This window comes from Schistocerca piceifrons, chromosome 3 (genome assembly GCF_021461385.2).
Source record: "Schistocerca piceifrons isolate TAMUIC-IGC-003096 chromosome 3, iqSchPice1.1, whole genome shotgun sequence".
In the NCBI taxonomy this organism is placed as follows: domain Eukaryota; kingdom Metazoa; phylum Arthropoda; class Insecta; order Orthoptera; family Acrididae; genus Schistocerca; species Schistocerca piceifrons.
In genome coordinates, this window is record NC_060140.1 from 81714315 (window position 1) to 81731777 (window position 17463).

Consider the following 17463-nt stretch of genomic DNA (forward strand, 5'->3'; position numbering starts at 1 on the left):
GGGGCCCACATTCTTTGAGACGACAGTGAACAGTGACATGTATTTTGGAATCCTGGAGGAGTTTTATTCCAACCTGACAGAAGAGGAGTATCAGTTATGTTACTTTCAGCAGGGCGAAGCAACATGCCACACATCAGCTGCATCATTGTCCCATGTGCACGAGATGTTTACACCAGAGGGGACAATTAGTAAAGGCTTGTGGCCTCCTCGGTCACCAGACTTGTCCATTTGTAACTTTTAATTGTGGGGACTGTTAAAGGGAAGAGTATATGAAACATATCAACACAAAATTGAAGAACTCCAAACCAGGATCCAGGATGTCATCAATAGCATCACAACACAAGAAATGACAAAGATTTATATGAATCTCCTCAAGTGTGCTCACATGTGCTGAAGTGGGTGGAGGACACTTTCAGCACTTACTGTGATGGGGAGTATATTCAATTATTCAATACTTACATTTGACTTTATATTCATGTGTTGCATTTATGGGCCAGTTTTATGTGCCACACTCTGTATTTCTTATGAATGTGCAACACTTAAGGGTATGGTTTAATGATGGTGGTGGTGGTGGTGGTGGTGGTGGTGGTGGTGGTGGTGCCATCATAGGTAAAATATTCTACAGCTAAAAGTATGCTCCATTCTGAACTCCACGCGGTGAATTCTGAGAAGAATGCTATCACTGAAGAAAAAAAATCTGGCATTCTACAGGTGGAATGTTAAATCCATTCACTAGATGAACAGCCTAGAGAACTAGAAAAGAGAAATGGATATGTTAGATACAGTGAAGTGCTGTGGCATGAACAACTGGACTTCTGGTTACGTGGGTACAGGAGGAATATGGTGAATACAGTAATATGAAGAAGGAAATAGGAATGTTATTGAGCTATAATGGTGCACAAAACTTAAGGGCAAAAGTAATTTGCATGATGTGTCACTGCTAAGTAACATAGCGAGATAAAACTTGTACCATACACAGGAAGAGCTGCTACAGTGTAGTACAGAAGGTAATAAATGGAAATGTCGCGTGACTCCCATCGGGTAGACTGTTCGCCTGGTGCAAGTCTTTCGATTTGACGCCACTTCGGCGACTTGCACGTCGATGGGGATGAAATGATGATTAGGACAACACAACACCCAGTCCCTGAGCGGAGAAATCTCCGACCCAGCCGGGAATCGAACCTGAGCCCTTTGGATTGACATTCTGTCGCGCTGACCACTCAGCTACCGGGGGCGGACAGTACACAAGGTAAATGAAAGAAATACACAATATGATGAACAGAAATGACACTTTGAATTATTCAAGGACAGTAATTACATTGGAGCCAATATTCATGATGGTCTCCTGACATTACAAAAGATGGGACACAGTTCTTATTAGTGTGTGTGATCACCATGGACAGTAACGCACGCTTTGCAGCATGCTTCCATGCTAGCCACAAGGTTGGTAAGGAGTTCTTGTGGTAGGACACTCCATTTCTACACCAGCTCGGTTGATTGCTGGGTGCTCGTTGGTGCATGTGGATGTGCTCCAATACAACTCCACAATACATGCCACCCGTGTTCTATGGGATTCACATTGGGGAGCGAGCAGGCCAGTCTTCTTGCCAAATATTCTCTCATTTCAAGAGCTGCTCCACCTATGCTGTCCAATGTGATGTGATTGTACATTGCCACACACAATTTTTGTGTGATGAATGCTTCCCTGAAAAGATGCACATGGGGAAGAAGTATAGTGTCATAATAATGCTGACTGGTGAACCTACGCCTTTCAAAGATTTGAAAGTAAGTACACCCATGCAATATTAATGCTTCGCCACATCATAGCACCTGCACCATCAAAACAATGCTCAATAATGCTGGACGAACTCTCATGTGGTGAGAGATAGAAACACATAATGCAACCAGGAACATTGTCGAACATGACTGTTTTGATGGTGCAGGTGTTATGATGCGGAGAAGCATAATACTGCATCAGCATACTGACCTCCAAATGTATGAACATAACACATCACGGATCAAGACCATTGTGACACAGTACTCCTTCCCCATGTGCATCTTTTCAAGGGTGTGTTTAGCACTGACTTCATTTTTAAGGATGACAATGCACTATCGCACTGAACAGCACAAGTGGAGCAGCTCTTGGAATGAGAGGGGATTCAACGAATGGTCTGGCAAACCGTGTCCCGGGTTTTATAATGTCCCGAGGACCATAGTGAATCACACCGACTTCACTGTGATTACTGTCTTTGAATAAAAGTGTCATTTCTGTTCATCTCATTGTGTGTTTCTTTCAGTTACCTTCTGTACTATACTGTAGCAGTTCTTTCTATGTATGATCCTTGGTTCATCACATTATGTTACTTCACAATGGACACACCATGCAGTAGTTAATTTCATTCTTCAATTTTGCACACCAGTATATTATGAACAGTAAACTCCAGATTAAAGCTAAAAAAAACTGTGGAAAAAAAAAGGAAATTATGAAGGTTGGCACTAGATTAGTTAAAATATGCAGAAGGTCAAGAGTTTCAAATATATTAGACAATGACTGACTGACACAGGGAAAAGGAATAGTATAGAAGAGGGATGAGCAGCTTTGAGAGAGCAAGTAGAGAAGGTAGGAAAGAAAAAAAGGCAGAAAACAAAGTCTGCAGAAATTCTTGGATGACATGGGATATGTTAAATTTGATTCACAGAAGGAGAAAGTATAAAAATTCGGCAAATGAAGATGGCAAAATGGAATTTAGACATCTAAAAAAATAAGACAGACAGGAAGGGCAAAGTTTCAAAGAAGGAATCACGGGGGTACAAATACAAAGCTTTAAAAGCATGCATGGCTATGAGAAAGACACACACTATGCGTAGGATAATTAAAGAAACCTCCGAGCTCTATGAACATCAAGGGTAAAGATGGCAAGCTCGAACCAAACAAAGAAGGCTGAAAGGACAAAGAAATACATTATGGAAAGAAACCTGACAACAATATAATGGACAGGAAAGAAGAGCACGAGATGGGTGACATACTGTGGAAACAATTTGCCAAAACAATGAAATCCCAAGTTGAACCAAAGCATATGGAGTATGACAGATACCTTCACAATTATTAAGATCCTTGGGAGAACCAACCATCACCGAATTGTTCCACTTGGTATGCATGATAACAGAGAAACTTCAGAAAGAATGTATTAACTCCAATGCCAAAGACAGCATGTGCTGACAGGTGAGTGTTGCAGGACACTCAGATAGGTCATAAGAAGGAGAAACTATTTGTAGATTTAGCAAAAGGTTGTATATTTTTTTTTTTTTTTTTTTTTTTTTTTTTTTTTTCCCAGGAACCTGACTGCAGTTATAAGAATCTAAGCAGATCAAAGGGAACTGGTAGTTGCCAAGGGAGTGTCACAGACTACTTCCTTTGTTTTTCGATCTGTAGGCTACACTGACTAAGCAGTAAATGAAATTGAAGCAAAATTAGAAAAAGGAATTATACTTATGGGGAAAAAATAAAAACTTTAATGTATGGCAACTAACAATGTAAAATAAATGTAGACCAGCAAGAGCAACTAAAATTTTCACGGAAAAAGATAAATCTATTAACACCGAATATATATTTAAGTCATCAGAAACATTTTTGGAAAATATGTCTTAAGTGTAGCTTGAAAGATGTGGAAAAAAAAAGAAAAAAATGGAAGATACACAATAAAGACAAAACGTGATCAGAAGCAGTTGAAAAATGGTGCTACCAAAGAATGTTTACGATTACATGGGTAGATTGAGTAACTAACGAAGATGTACTGCATGGAGTTGGGGAGAAAAAAGATTTATGGCAGAGATTTACTTAAGGGATACACTGTTGGGGCACATTCTGAGACTCATGGGACAATTAAATTAATGATAGATGGAAGAATAGGGGAAGGGCAGGGGAATGTAGGAGGAGACCAACACTTCTATATAGTACGCAGGTTCAAATGGATGTAGGTTGTAGTAGGTACGCTGAGATGATGTGAATTACGAGGGAGAAACTGGCATTGAGAGGTGCATCAAGTGCAGGTGCAATCCGAAAACAAAAGAAGCAGGTTACAGTACGCTTGTTTGCCCTCTGCTTGAATACTGCTCAGCAGTGTGGGATCCGTACCGGATAGGGGTGATAGAAGAGATAGAGAAGATCCAACAGAGAGCAGTGCGCTTCGTTACAGGATCATTTAGTAATCACGAAAGCGTTACGGAGATGATAGATAAACTCCAGTGGAGGACTCTGCAGGAGAGACGCTCAGTAGCTTGGTACGGGCTTTTGTTAAAGTTTCGAGAACATACCTTCATCAAGGAGTCAAGCAGTATATTGCTCCCTCCTACGTATATCTCGCGAAGAGACCATGAGGATAAAATCAGAGAGATTAGAGCCCACACAGAAGCATACCGACAATCCTTCTTTCCACGAACAATACGAGACTGGAATAGAAGGGAGAACCGATAGAGGTACCCAGGGTACCCTCCGCCACACACCGTCAGGTGGCTTGCGGAGTATGGATGTGGATGTAGTTGTAGAAGTCAATCTTCAGACTGAAAACATAATGCATATGACAAGTGTTTGGAAAATAACAGTGGAATAAGGATGAACTAGCATATTTCATATGTTGGGTGGATGGTAGAATCACTTTAGGAGAGTTTTATGGATTTGGGGAAGAATATTGCTCATCTCATGGCATGATAAAATACAGTCAGTGCCATGGTGGAATACGTGTTAAGACCTGAAAAGGCAAACTAGAAGAAAAAGTATTGTTGACATTTGATTTATGGGCATAAGGCGATGGTGCAAGGTACAATTCTCTTGTAGACACTCTGATAGCAAATATCTCTGGAACAAAATGACATATCATTGCAATTTTGCCCAATAGCGTAGTCCATTGTTTTCTCAACAGATCTTGATACGCCTCTTCCAACAGATGATGGAGCAACGAATGAAGTAAGATTATCATTTGAGCAATGCAAGGCCATATTGAAATAGTACTGGACATACGAAAACATGATGGAGGTACAAAGGCAATGGTGTAACATGCCTAGGACTCAACCAACAACATGTACAGCAATTCGGGATAAATTTAAAGCCGACGGTACTGTTCAGGATGTGCATAGGGAAAGGTATGGCTGACCAAAAACATCAACGAGTTCAGCTTCCAGTACTGCTGGGTTGCAATATGTTACTTGGTCTGAAGCAGGTTGCATGTGAAAGTAGGGTATGCCATCAAGCATACAACAAATTCTGAAGGCTACAAAGAGGAAAGTGTACATTCCAAGATCACTGCACGCTATGAATGAGGATGCCCCGGACGGGATGGAGTACTGCGAATGATCTGAAGGCATGCTCTGTGAGCATGAATGGTTTGCAGGGACAGTTATGTGATCTGACAAGGCACAATTCAAACTAAACAGTACTGAAATTGCCACAACTGCGTGCTTTGGACTCCCGAAAATCCTCATGTTCATATGGACAAACATGTTAATCTAATGGGTATTAATGTCCGGTGTGACCTGTCATTGTACAGTTTGATTGTCCCTTTCTTCTTTGAAGGTACTGCAACTGGTGATATGTATCTTCATATGCTGCAAATATCGATTTTATCTGCCATCCGAGAGATGTCTGGAAATGAAAGATGTTACCTACAACAACGTGGCGCTCTGCCTCACTACCACAGAAATGTCCAGAGCCTACTTGGATGCAAATCTACCTGGATGATAGACAGGTCGAACAGGAGCTGTTGAGTGCCCAGCACTGCCTCCAGACCTTACAACTCTTGACTTCTACCTATGGGGGACCTTGAAAAATGAAGTTTATCAACAGAAGCCAGCTACACTCAACAAGCTACGAGAAACCATCGATGTATCCTGTGCGGCTATTGTGCCGGCAACACTGACAGCCGTAATTCGGCCAACAGTTCAGTGGCATCGACATTGTTTGGTTGCTAATGGGGGTCGCTTTGTACACAAAGTAACCTTCACCCCATGCAAGAACTGCAATAGTATGTCATTTTGTTCTTCTAAAGGTACGTTTACACTGGGATACATGTATCGCGACATGTATGAGCGACATGTCAATTTGACATGTCACGATACGTCACCTCATACAAAAATTCACGAAACTTGTATGCGGACCCTCGAGCTCATACATGTCGCGTATACATTTTGTATATCGCTTTTTGGCCATATACGCGACATGTATGAGCGACATTTGAAGAACTCACGCATGCGCAGTACTATCATTTCCTGTCGTCTTGTCGCCTGCCGCTTATTTTGACGATTAGCGCATGCGTAGTACCAGGCTCTTTGGCGGCTGTTTGAGTTTTGGAGGTGCCGACTATCGTTTCGACGTTAATGTATCTGCATAGAAAATCAAAAAGTGCCATATGCAACATTATTCTTCGTGTTTGCGAGGCTATTGTGCAAGTTTTAGGCCAAGAAGTGAAGGTAAAAGTTTTATATATATATCAGAGTATGTAATACATTCTATAATTTTTTCATGCATCTGGCACGTATATCAATTTTTTGCTATTATTCCGGCGGCCTCGCGTGATAATGTTGACAACGGATGCCGACAATCGTGTGTGAGACATTGGCATTGGCAATCGCGCGACAATGCAAATGTTTTGTAATGAAATCTTCGTTTCAAGAGGAATCCCCAGTGGCCAAAAAACGGAGTGTTACTGCCAACTCATCCTCTGGTGGAATCGCTTCCCGAAAGTTTGTGTTGGTTTTGGACACAAGAGGAGCCACAAGTGATAACAAACCGCGGAAATCCTCCATACTCATCCTAACATAATTTCTAAAATATGCGCCATCCTTTAGCGCTAATTCGCGAGAAACTCTCTCTGCCACCATCTACGCTTCCTCCACCTTTTCTTCCTATCATCTTCCAAAAGAGCAAGTGTACCAGCACATAAAAATGTGAAATCTTCCAAATCGTCGTCGAAAGCTATCCCACAGTGATACATATCAACCAGTGTAAACGCACGCTCATACATGTATGAGGTTGATACTTGTCAACTCATACAATTCGCGATACATGTCGCAAAAGTCGCATATACATGTATCTCATACATGTGCCGATAAAAATGGCAGTGTAAACGCACCTTAATATTGACTATCAAAAAGAGTGTACTTCTTCCTGGACCCATCCGTATGTACCCATGTCACTTCACCTCATCAAACCACTGCCCGAAATCGCGGAGCTGCACTGACATATGTTACGGAGTGGATAGTGGGGGATGAGTTGGTGCTTTTTGTTTTATTTGGTCGGTTGGTTGGGGTTGAACGGACCAAACAGCAAGGTCATCAGTACCTTGTTTCAAATGTGGTCCTTTCAGATGTTTCAAATGTGGTCCATTCTGATGGACTGACATCTCAGAAAATTCAAAACAATAAAAGGTAAAAAGCTAAAAAACATAAAAGTGCAGTCGTGTTGTCAATGGTGAAAACAAAATGAGGGAAGTCAGCAAGTGAGCGACCCCAAGGCTATGCTAGAGGCAAGAAATATCCCACCTCTGATGCAGTACAGGTAAGACCACCCGCTATTCAAAAGCGTTCAACTGCTAGAATGTAAAAGTGCGTATTGTAAAAAGAGACTAACGAAATCTAAAAAATGATAAAAAAACATAGTAAAAGGGAAAGAGAAGAGGATCTTGACCAGGGAGGGGAGTCGGGAATCTCCAAACACAGCTTACAGTGGGAGACACCCCAACCCTCACCGCCCTGCCCCTACTCCAGAGGGAGATTAAAAACCTTAGAACTGAAAATAAAAACCACTTTCACAGAGGGAACTGAGAACCAGTTCAACCATCCGGAAATCATCTGCCAATATTAAAGGTAAAGTGCGGGGAAGTCTGTACTTAGTATGCAAAGCCAAAAGAAGGGGGCATACCACCAAAACGTGGTCTACTGACTGGAAGGCTCCGCAACCACAAAGTGGGGGTGGCTCACAACGCAAAAGAAAACCATGGGTCAGCCTGGTATGGCCAATGCAGAGGCGACACAGGGTGGTCGAGTCCTTTCAGCAGAGGGGGAAGGAAGAACGCCACAGGACAGGTGTCACGTTAATCGCACGAAGTTTATTAGATAGTGAGGTAGCCTCCCAAGAGTTGGCCCACGATTGTGCAAAGTGGGATTTGATGTGAAGCCATAAATTCGCCACAGGAGGGGTTACAGAGAAAGGAGAGGGGGGGGGGGGGGGGTAAGTGACTGCCCCCCCCCCTCCCAGCCAAACGATCAGCGAGCTCATTACCTGGGATACCGACATGGCCAGGGACCCAAGGGAAGTCAACGGAACAAGCAGCATGGTGAAGATCAGCGAGACTGTCATGGATGCCCAAGACCAGGGAATGGCGGGAAAAACACCGGTCAATAGCCTGAAGGCCACCCATTGAGTCCGTACATAACGAAACGTGGTTGAGTTGGGAGCGCTGTAATAAAGGAAAGGGCCTGGGAAATCGCCATCAATTCTGCAGTAAACACCCCACATGTAGTTGGCAGGAGATGATTTTCCATGCCAACAGAGGACGTGAAGGCATATCCCACACGATCAGCAGATTTAGAGCCATCAGTGTAAAAAACAACAGCATCCCGAAACTCCCATAAAATTCAACGGAAAAACAACAGAATACCATCAGGGGAACAGAATCTTTCGGACCTCGACGGAGATCCATCTGAATCCGGGGCCGAGGAACTAACCAAGAGAAAGTGTTGGGGAGGGAACGTGGGAGACAGGTCAAAGAAGGAATCTGAAAATCACAGCAAAGAGATGCAAGACGGAGCCCAACAAGTAAACCTGCCCGAGGGCAGGAATCAGGTGGGTGATGTCCTTGGTCTGGGAACAGGGTACACTAGGAAGGATGAGTGGGAGAGGAATGGACAGCGATTGCATAAGAAACTAGAAGCTGGGATCGCCAAACAGAAAGGGAGGGGGGATCCCAGTTTCAACCAGGAGACTATCACCAGGGCTAGTAGAGCGGTCCACACCCCAAGAGGCGTGGGCAAGAAAGCGAAGGAGACTGAGTTTACGGAAACATCCTACCTTCAGAAGACTGATATGAGACAGCCCAGTGAGCTTGTTGTCGAAAAGAAGACCCAGGAAATGAAACTGTGGGACCACAGGTAATCATTGTGCATTGAGGTAGAGCTCCAGATCGGGGTGACCCGTAGTAAGGCGACAGAAGTGGACCTCCCGCAATTTTACAGAGAGAATCGAAACCCGTGTGAGAGGGTCCATGCAGAGGCATGCCATATAGCTCCCTGGAGCTGCTCCTCTGCAGAGGCCATCAAAGAGGAACTAACCCAAATGCAGTAATCATCCACATACAGGGCAGAGATGACCAAAGGATTGACGGATGCCACAAGTCCAACTATAGCAATGAGGAAAAGAAGTACACCCAATACAAAACCCTGTGGGATGCCATTCTCCTGGTCCATGGATAAATAAAAACAGTACCAACCCGAACCCTGAATGACCGATGGAACAGGAACTGGTGGATAAAAATCGGGAGTGGGCACCGAAGACCCCACTCATGAAGTGTAAGAAAGATAAGATGGCATCAAACCATGTCATAGGCCTTGCAAAGGTTGAAAAATACTGCAACCAAATGGTGGCGCTGGGAAAAAGCCTGTCAAACTGCGGATTCCAAGTGAAGTAAATGATCGACTCCGGAAGGTGACGGTAATATCCATTACAATTCCATTGGATAACCACAGAATGAGGATTCAAATTGGGGAGAGTGAACAGGCTAAAGCCAGTCATGCCGCCTGGTCACCATCTGTCACCAACAAGGAGGGGGTGACATCCATGAACAGCAGGTCAGAGTCAAGATGCGAAGGTGGGGACGGGACCTCTGGCGACACCAGAGGCTCCTTGTCCCGGGACTTATGTTTCTTCTTCTTTCCTGTTTGAGATCGAGGAGGGCTGTGCGGCAAAAAGGAGCCAGCTGCAACAAGATCTGGAACAGAAAGAGACCGGGTGACCTGTGGGCCCACAGACCGTGGTTCTCATGGTCGTCGTGTGGCAGCAGATCTTCGGCCTGGAAGGTACCAGGAAGGGGGATCTCGGGAGGTGTACCCTTGACTGGCAGACGCCGAAGTGGGACACTTCTCCACCTGGGGAGGGGGAGCGGCACCCGGAGGGGAGGGTGTGAGAGACGCAGGGGAGGGGGGGGGGGGGACAGGGGTTCGCTGCTGGGCCAAGGAAGGGGGAGGAAGGGGTGAAGATGCAACTAAGCATAGAAGCATAGCTAGATGTCATGGACACAGGATGAAGACGTGCATACTTCTTACGAGCCTCAGTGTAGGTTAGATGATCTAGGGACTTATACTCCTGTATCTTCTTATCCTTCTTATAAACTGGGCAATCCGGCGAACGTGGAGAATGATTGCCATGCCAATTAACACACACAGGAAGGTGATCACAGGCACTCCCCTCATGGAGTGGAAGTCCACAGTCACCACAGAGAGGGGCCTGCAAACAGCAGGAAGACATGTGGCCAAAACGCAAGCACTTAAAACATCTCATAGGTGGTGAGATGTATGGCTTCATGTCACATCGATAAACCATTACCTTGACCTTCTCCGGACCCTTCTGAACATGCCGAACAAAGTGAACACCCCGTCGTCCGAGATTGTCCCTAAGTTTGTCATCAGTTTGAAGGATGAGGTCCCTTGAACCATATTCAAAGACTGATTTTTTTTTGGGGGGGGGGTGTAATGGACACAGGAATTGGGCCAACATGGTTACATGAAGAAAGGGCTGCAGACTGGGCAGCTGAAGCAGTTTTGATCAACAACGAACCCGAACACATCTTGCTCAGAGAGTCTACTTCGCCAAACTTGTCTTCAATGTCTTCCGCAAAAAATAAAGGTCTGATATTAGTGAAAGTATCCCCATCAGTCCTGGTGCAAAGCAGATAGTGGGGGAAAGGTTTCTCCCGATGAGCCTGACCCTCCTCCCAGGGGTAGCCATGGAAGGGAAGGCCGAAGGGGCAGAAGAAGCAGCACTAAAGGAATCATTTCCATGCAAAGAGAAAGCCGTAGAAGAATGACCAGAGTTCTGGACCCGTATGTGTTTCATTTGCATAGTGCCCGCCCTGATACCACCCACTCTGATCAGGGGCTCTCCCCACGGGCGCCACCCAGCCACAGCAAGGGCCGTCTCACACGGCGGCCATTGTCGGGAGTTCTGATGATCCAGGACGACAAGCAACCACTCTAGGCTTACACGAGGAGGTCACAGCTCAGGTATCAGATGCGTGATCCCTGTATTTTCAGAGGGCTCAATCAAAAGGGTACATAGCAACCCCACCACATGGGCTGGCTATGTACCCTAGCATCAGACAATGATGTGAAGGAAAAGGTGGAAGGAACTGTGAGGACACACGTTGGAGGCACTAGGTAAGGTGCTCTTCCCCAAATGGCTCACACTATGGAACAGAAATTTAGTAATGGAGGTCAAACCCCAGAGGGGGACCAGACAGAATGCCAAAAAGATGAGGTAATTACGCAACAAAACCAAATTGCAAAGCCAAAATAACCAGGAGGACAGCGGGGCCTACATTAAAAAGGACACCAAGAGAGGGAAGGGAGAGGGCAAAGGGGAAGGAGCAAGGACAGGAAAGGAGGGGAAGGGAAAGGAAATGCAGCCCGGGAAAGAAGGAAGGCTGCAATAGCTCAGGGCCCCACGCTCGTCACGCAGGTACTCCGTGAGCCCGCTGGGGGGGGGGGGGGGGGGGGGGGGGGGGGGTTGTTTTATTTAGTGCCAACGCCTACAACCTGTCAAATTTCACTCCTCCGCCTTTTCATACAAACTGTTCAGCTTGCTGAGCCTGTTTGAAATTAACTGATTTGAGCCATTAAAGCCTCTGATGACATCTCCAGCATTGGAAGTCTAAATGTTGGGCAGAGAATTACACATTGGACCACGGCCTTATCCCCAAAAAACAAATATCAGCAATAATGCAAAACACCAGCCACAAAAGTCTGCATTTTATGATTAGAAGAAACACTGCTTCTCTTGTATGGTAGGACTCTTGTAACTAATACTTACATCTTGATTTTGCTCTTAATTTAACATTTTCTGGGTCTTTATTTTGTTATCATAAAACAGTGAAAATACTGGTAGCAAAAATATGTATTGTTTTGAAATACAGGGAGATTGAAACAACTATTCCCTTTTAAGCACTGCTTTGTGGCTGATGATGAACAAATCGAGTGGTTAGGGATTCAAGGTCATTTCTTGCTTGTTTAAAAAATCACTGCTTGAGATAAATGAGAAAAATTTCAAGAAGCACTGTCACAGTTTAAGGTCAGCATACAACTGACCGTTTAAGTAAATTCATGGCAGAGGAAGGCAAGTGCATATTCCCTGGGAGGACCATACCTAGTACAGAACTGTGGTGTTCAGATCAGTTCTCAGGTCAATGACAGCTTTAAGGTACGCATGTATTTGTAATTATCATTTTAAACTCTGAAGAAACCAGAGACTGTTAACAAGTGCATACTTTTTTCCAATAACTGGGTACAAGTTACTTAGTCGACCAAACCCTTGCATTTTTCTTAGTTTATGTATGCTGCATGTACATAATATGCATCAAAGTACTTGTAGGAGACTTGTCCTTTATGTAATAAAGGTTACCAGAATTTACCTTGCTGTTTCGGATTTCAGAACTAAAAAAGAATAAAATTTGGCAAAGTAAGTTAAATACAACACTGACGTAAACATTTGGCTGAATTACAGATCAATCTTTTACCATAATCCTTATCTGACAAATATCTGTTCCTTTTGCAAACTCTCACAACCAAATTATCACCTTCCAACCTAACCTAAATCTTGGACTATGTTACAGACCAGCCTGTCACCATAACCAATGTTTCATGAGGGCGAGAGTCTAACACCACACACTAGCTGGCAGTTGAAGGCCACATACTTAGAACAATTTGCCAATTGCTACCATCAGTGCCAATTTTCTCTCCTCGATGAAACACTGATTCAAACTGAATTGTTGCACTGGTAGGTGACAATGTGTTGTAGAATATGTAGTAGATTACAAAAGTTTGAACATTCTTTGGACCACAATACATTTGTAATTCCTTATAGAGTGGATTGTACAACTTGGGAATAATTTCCACACGACTTTTGAGAGATCCACTGAGCACCATAGTAGTGTCTCTCATGCATGACAATGGATGGGACTTCATATTTAGAGTAAAATCTCACACTAAAATGATCCACAGACAACCAGCAATGTCTTCTGGCCGATTAAAAATACCAAGGGGGGGGGGGGGGGTGAAAAAGTTTATTAATAATTTTGTAAGCACAGCTGGATCACATAGGCTGGTAGGAACACTTGTCTTAAAGAGGTTCATCTCTTATGGAACAATGACGACAATAGCATCCAATTCACCATATAAACTAGCCACATAATTCTTTTCAATGATTTGGCCTTTGAGACTAACAAACTTACAAAACCATAGACCTATACCACAGCAGATGAACTTCCATGTGTACATGATAAGTTAATTGTTATTTTGTATTATTCTAATTAAAATAATGGATTCATACAACAAGATGATGTTTTTTACTTATGGCAGTAAGTGGATGAACAACAAAAGAAATAAAACTATGAAGTATAAAAAGACTAATGTGTTGTAACAGACCACCTGAAACCTCAGTTGTGACCTCAAGAAGGGCGACTAAGCAACGGAGTGCACACATTAAAGAGTAGCCCAAGGACTAGGGTAATTTGGTTGAGAGTTGAAGGCAATGAATGTGAATGCCAAATAAAGATTCTGGTAACAGACTGACCTGCACCACAACCTCATGTTTATCTTTGAGCCATATTTAAAAGCACTTTGCCATATTCGGCATACACTTCAGCACATTTAACACAATTTTCATCACAGAACTAAACCTGCACAATACATTCAGATAACGTGTATTAGATAATGAACAGTCTCCAAGAGTATTTTGATGTTCTGTACATAAACAACAAAAAATGCAAATTATTTGTTTTGACTGTTGTAACACTATAATCTGTATGTTCTGGGAAGTAACAGTACTGGCACTATCAATGGTGTAGGGCCCAATTCATATACCCCAAGAAGTCAAACTAAGCAATGGGGGAGCGTACACAACACTATTTTATAGTTACTTGACAAATGCATGTGTTTCTGCAGAGATGACCCAATCAGTTCTTCACAGGTTATATTTCAGAAAAATCATATGAATGATGTATGAAACAAATGTTTGTTCCTGGTCTGATACACTCTTGCCACAGAGTTAACCATGCCTATTCACTCTCATCCTATGATTTTTGTGTCAATACCATTGTCAGACATTTAAAACATGAAATAAGGCCACAAAAAAGAAAATTTATAACAGGAAAGTGCCACATATCCCATCATATCTGGCAAAAACTAGATGTATTTGCTTTAATACAGCTGTTATAAATATAATGCAAAGGGCAGTATGAAACCTTGACTTGGCCACAGCAAATACCTAGTGCAATCAACATGCACTGAAAACTTGTACCATCAATAACAGTATTGATGTTGATTGCAATAGTAACAGTTCTGGTATTATTAAGTGTCTTGTAAAGTCTCTGACATTGTCTCAGCCCACATTTGGTAACCTAAAAAGCTGTGAACAGAGTAATTTTCCATGCATCTCACAGATGAAATAAACGTGCTTTTCAATTACCGGGTGCTCTGAAGTCAAAGGAACAAACTGCTTTTGGTAGCAACCGTATATTTTCTGTTAAGTGCATTTTTCTTTTTTTACAGTGAAAATACTTTAAATAATAAGTGAAAAATTATGATACTATGATCCTTTAAAGGCATTGGAATGTTTATTTCTAATTAGAAATCTCGACATACAAATACATGCAGTCATTGGCTATATTTATGTCCACCAGTACTTTCGTACTGAAAAACGATTAAGATAATGGGTCTAACAACATATAATCAGCACATCTATGGCTCACGTCTATCACCTTCCCTAAACTTTCACGGCTAATCCTAGCAGTGTTATGAAAACAAGTATTAAAAACGACCATCCTGTGGCAGCCAAAACCTCTATAGGCCATAAGCTGTTCCATGTAATCGAATAAACAACGTGAACAATCTGTAGATACATGCGACCAAAATGCAATATGGGACACATAACAACCCAATCGTTTTTCTTCCGAGTGACACTGTTTTTCTACACAAGCAGTTCACTTGAATTGCTGTGAGTGTCATACTGGTGGAAAACTCTGAAACCTGTTCGATACACCCGAGCAACTACACACAAAATTGTGAGTTGTTTGTGCCACTGTCACAAATTTGAATATATAGGCTATCTGTAGTTATTAACAGTCTAACAAAATTAACTGTAGCCCCCTTACCTTCTCTTGCTTTTAAGTAAACAGTGTTCGCAACTATATTCTCCAATTCCATGAGTTCCAGCTTGCCGAATTTCCCGAACTCCGGGCCGATATCGACCCTGTCCCATCAAAATGTTTACTTCTCTCCCGATGTGGTGCACAGGGTAAGATGGTGGCAGTTACACTTGATGTTGATATTTTATTTTGTTCTCGGTCTCACTTTTAACAGTATTCATTTACAGTATCAGCAGGCACGACATAACAATCTTCACTATATTGCTTACACATGAATGGCGTCATTCGCCACCAACTACGCAAGTCAAAAATTTAAAAAAATATATAATGATAATAATGCGATAGCACAGCAAATAAAGAAATAAATACGTCTATATTGTAATGTTCTATCATTTTGTGTGTCCTTCAATCACGCGTATCAAGTAAAACAATGTCCGTTATTACATGGAAGTTTTCTTTATCAGATTCTAAGGAACAAGTGTCGTCTGTGTTACAGTACTACCAGACAACACTGCCGTTTCAGCGCTTTCGTCTTATCATCAGAGACAAATGCGGCGACCTTTCATTTTGTACCCTTTAACGGTTCTTCCGTCTTATATGAGTTTATTTCAAGCTATATTATCCCTCATGTGTTCGGAAAGTTAGCCTAGAAATAGTGAATACCGGTATGTATATGAAGTCAAATCAAATGGCTCACGAGTGTGATGTGCGCAATGTTCTACCACGCGAAAATACAGCCGTTGAAAGTGAAAATATGCCATGTAATAAATGTGTAGCTGATACTGAACATTTAAAAGAGTCATCATAAGGATGCAATCAGCGACTCATACTTTAATGACTGATCTAACGAAACTTCGAAATGAAAATACTGAAATGTCAGGATACCTGAAATCGAGTGCACCACTCAAAACAAAACCTACAAAAACTGTAAACAGTGAGAGAGAAAAGCAGTATGAAGGGACCAGAAGCAAAAACACTACAGTGAAGGACTCAAGTGCTTGTGTTATGAAGTGCCCTTATAAAAAACAGTGTTAATACAAATGAAAACTGTTAAAAAAGCGATCGACCACTGCCCAAAAAATGACACACACTGAAAACAAGAGTCAGAGCGTATTAATTCTTTTTGACGGTCATGGTCATCACTGTGCAGAAATTATTATCAGTTTTCACAATCAAAAACACGACATCTATTCTCTTACAAAACTTAACGCTCAGTTAAAGGACGTGGTTTGTAACATAGACGGGAAGACGAAAGAATATACGAAAAATGACAGTGTCATCATTCTAGGTGGGATAAAAGACACCCTAAAGAAATTTGAGGATTTCAAATGCCCCTTAACAGATTCTCATCGAAAGACAGTCCACACAAAAGTAATCTTATGCACAATTCCGTACAGATACGATCCGCCAAAATTGAACAACAGAATCTACGCCGCAAACGAATTCTCCATGACCATTGCAAAAAATTATGAGTATATAATGGTAATGGATGTAAATACATTATTCAGCAGAAGCGATTATACAAAGCATGGACTTCACTTGCGAATGGAAGGCAAAGAGAAATTATCTAGACGTTTAGAGCTAGCAGTAGGTGCCAATCTGCAAATATCTGCTCTAACATACATACAATGTGAAGACCTTTCAGCAAATATGACAGTAAAAACACAAGAAAAATCAACTGCAAAAACGGACTTATCCACCTCAATAGTGATGAAAGATAAACGAGGAGTGCAAGAAAAAACAGTACTACACCTTCATCACTCAAAGAAGACACAGCAAAACAAAACTACCATAGACTAATCCAGGCTGTGATACCAGCAGAAGCATCTAACCCAAAAATAGCAACTCAACCAAGTTCCACACCTGAAGATATTCAAGATACAACAAGAAGAACTGTGCACTGGAAACCAGACACGGTACCTACAGGAGATCCACTAAGGACAGCAGCAGATCCAGACACAAAAGTACCACCAAGGACACCTAATTTTACATGTATGAGTGAACACCAACAATCAACTACTACCACCCCAGCAACAGGGGGAAGATCAGCAATTCTAGT

The 17463-nt window shown here is 42.4% G+C and overlaps 1 protein-coding gene across 2 annotated transcripts in view; it reads right to left on the bottom strand.

Moving 5' to 3' along the window:
• Positions 1-15688, bottom strand: part of LOC124788185 (G protein-coupled receptor kinase 2) — a 163911-nt gene extending 148223 nt beyond the window's left edge. For both annotated transcript variants that reach the window (XR_007016066.1, XM_047255345.1), the window contains exon 1: positions 15411-15688. Coding sequence is in view for 1 of the 2 variants with exons in the window: in XM_047255345.1 (XP_047111301.1) it covers positions 15411-15462 (52 nt within the window). In the remaining variant the exon portion in view is untranslated. The remainder of the gene's footprint in view (positions 1-15410) is intronic.
• Between the last annotated feature and the right edge of the window lie 1775 nt (positions 15689-17463).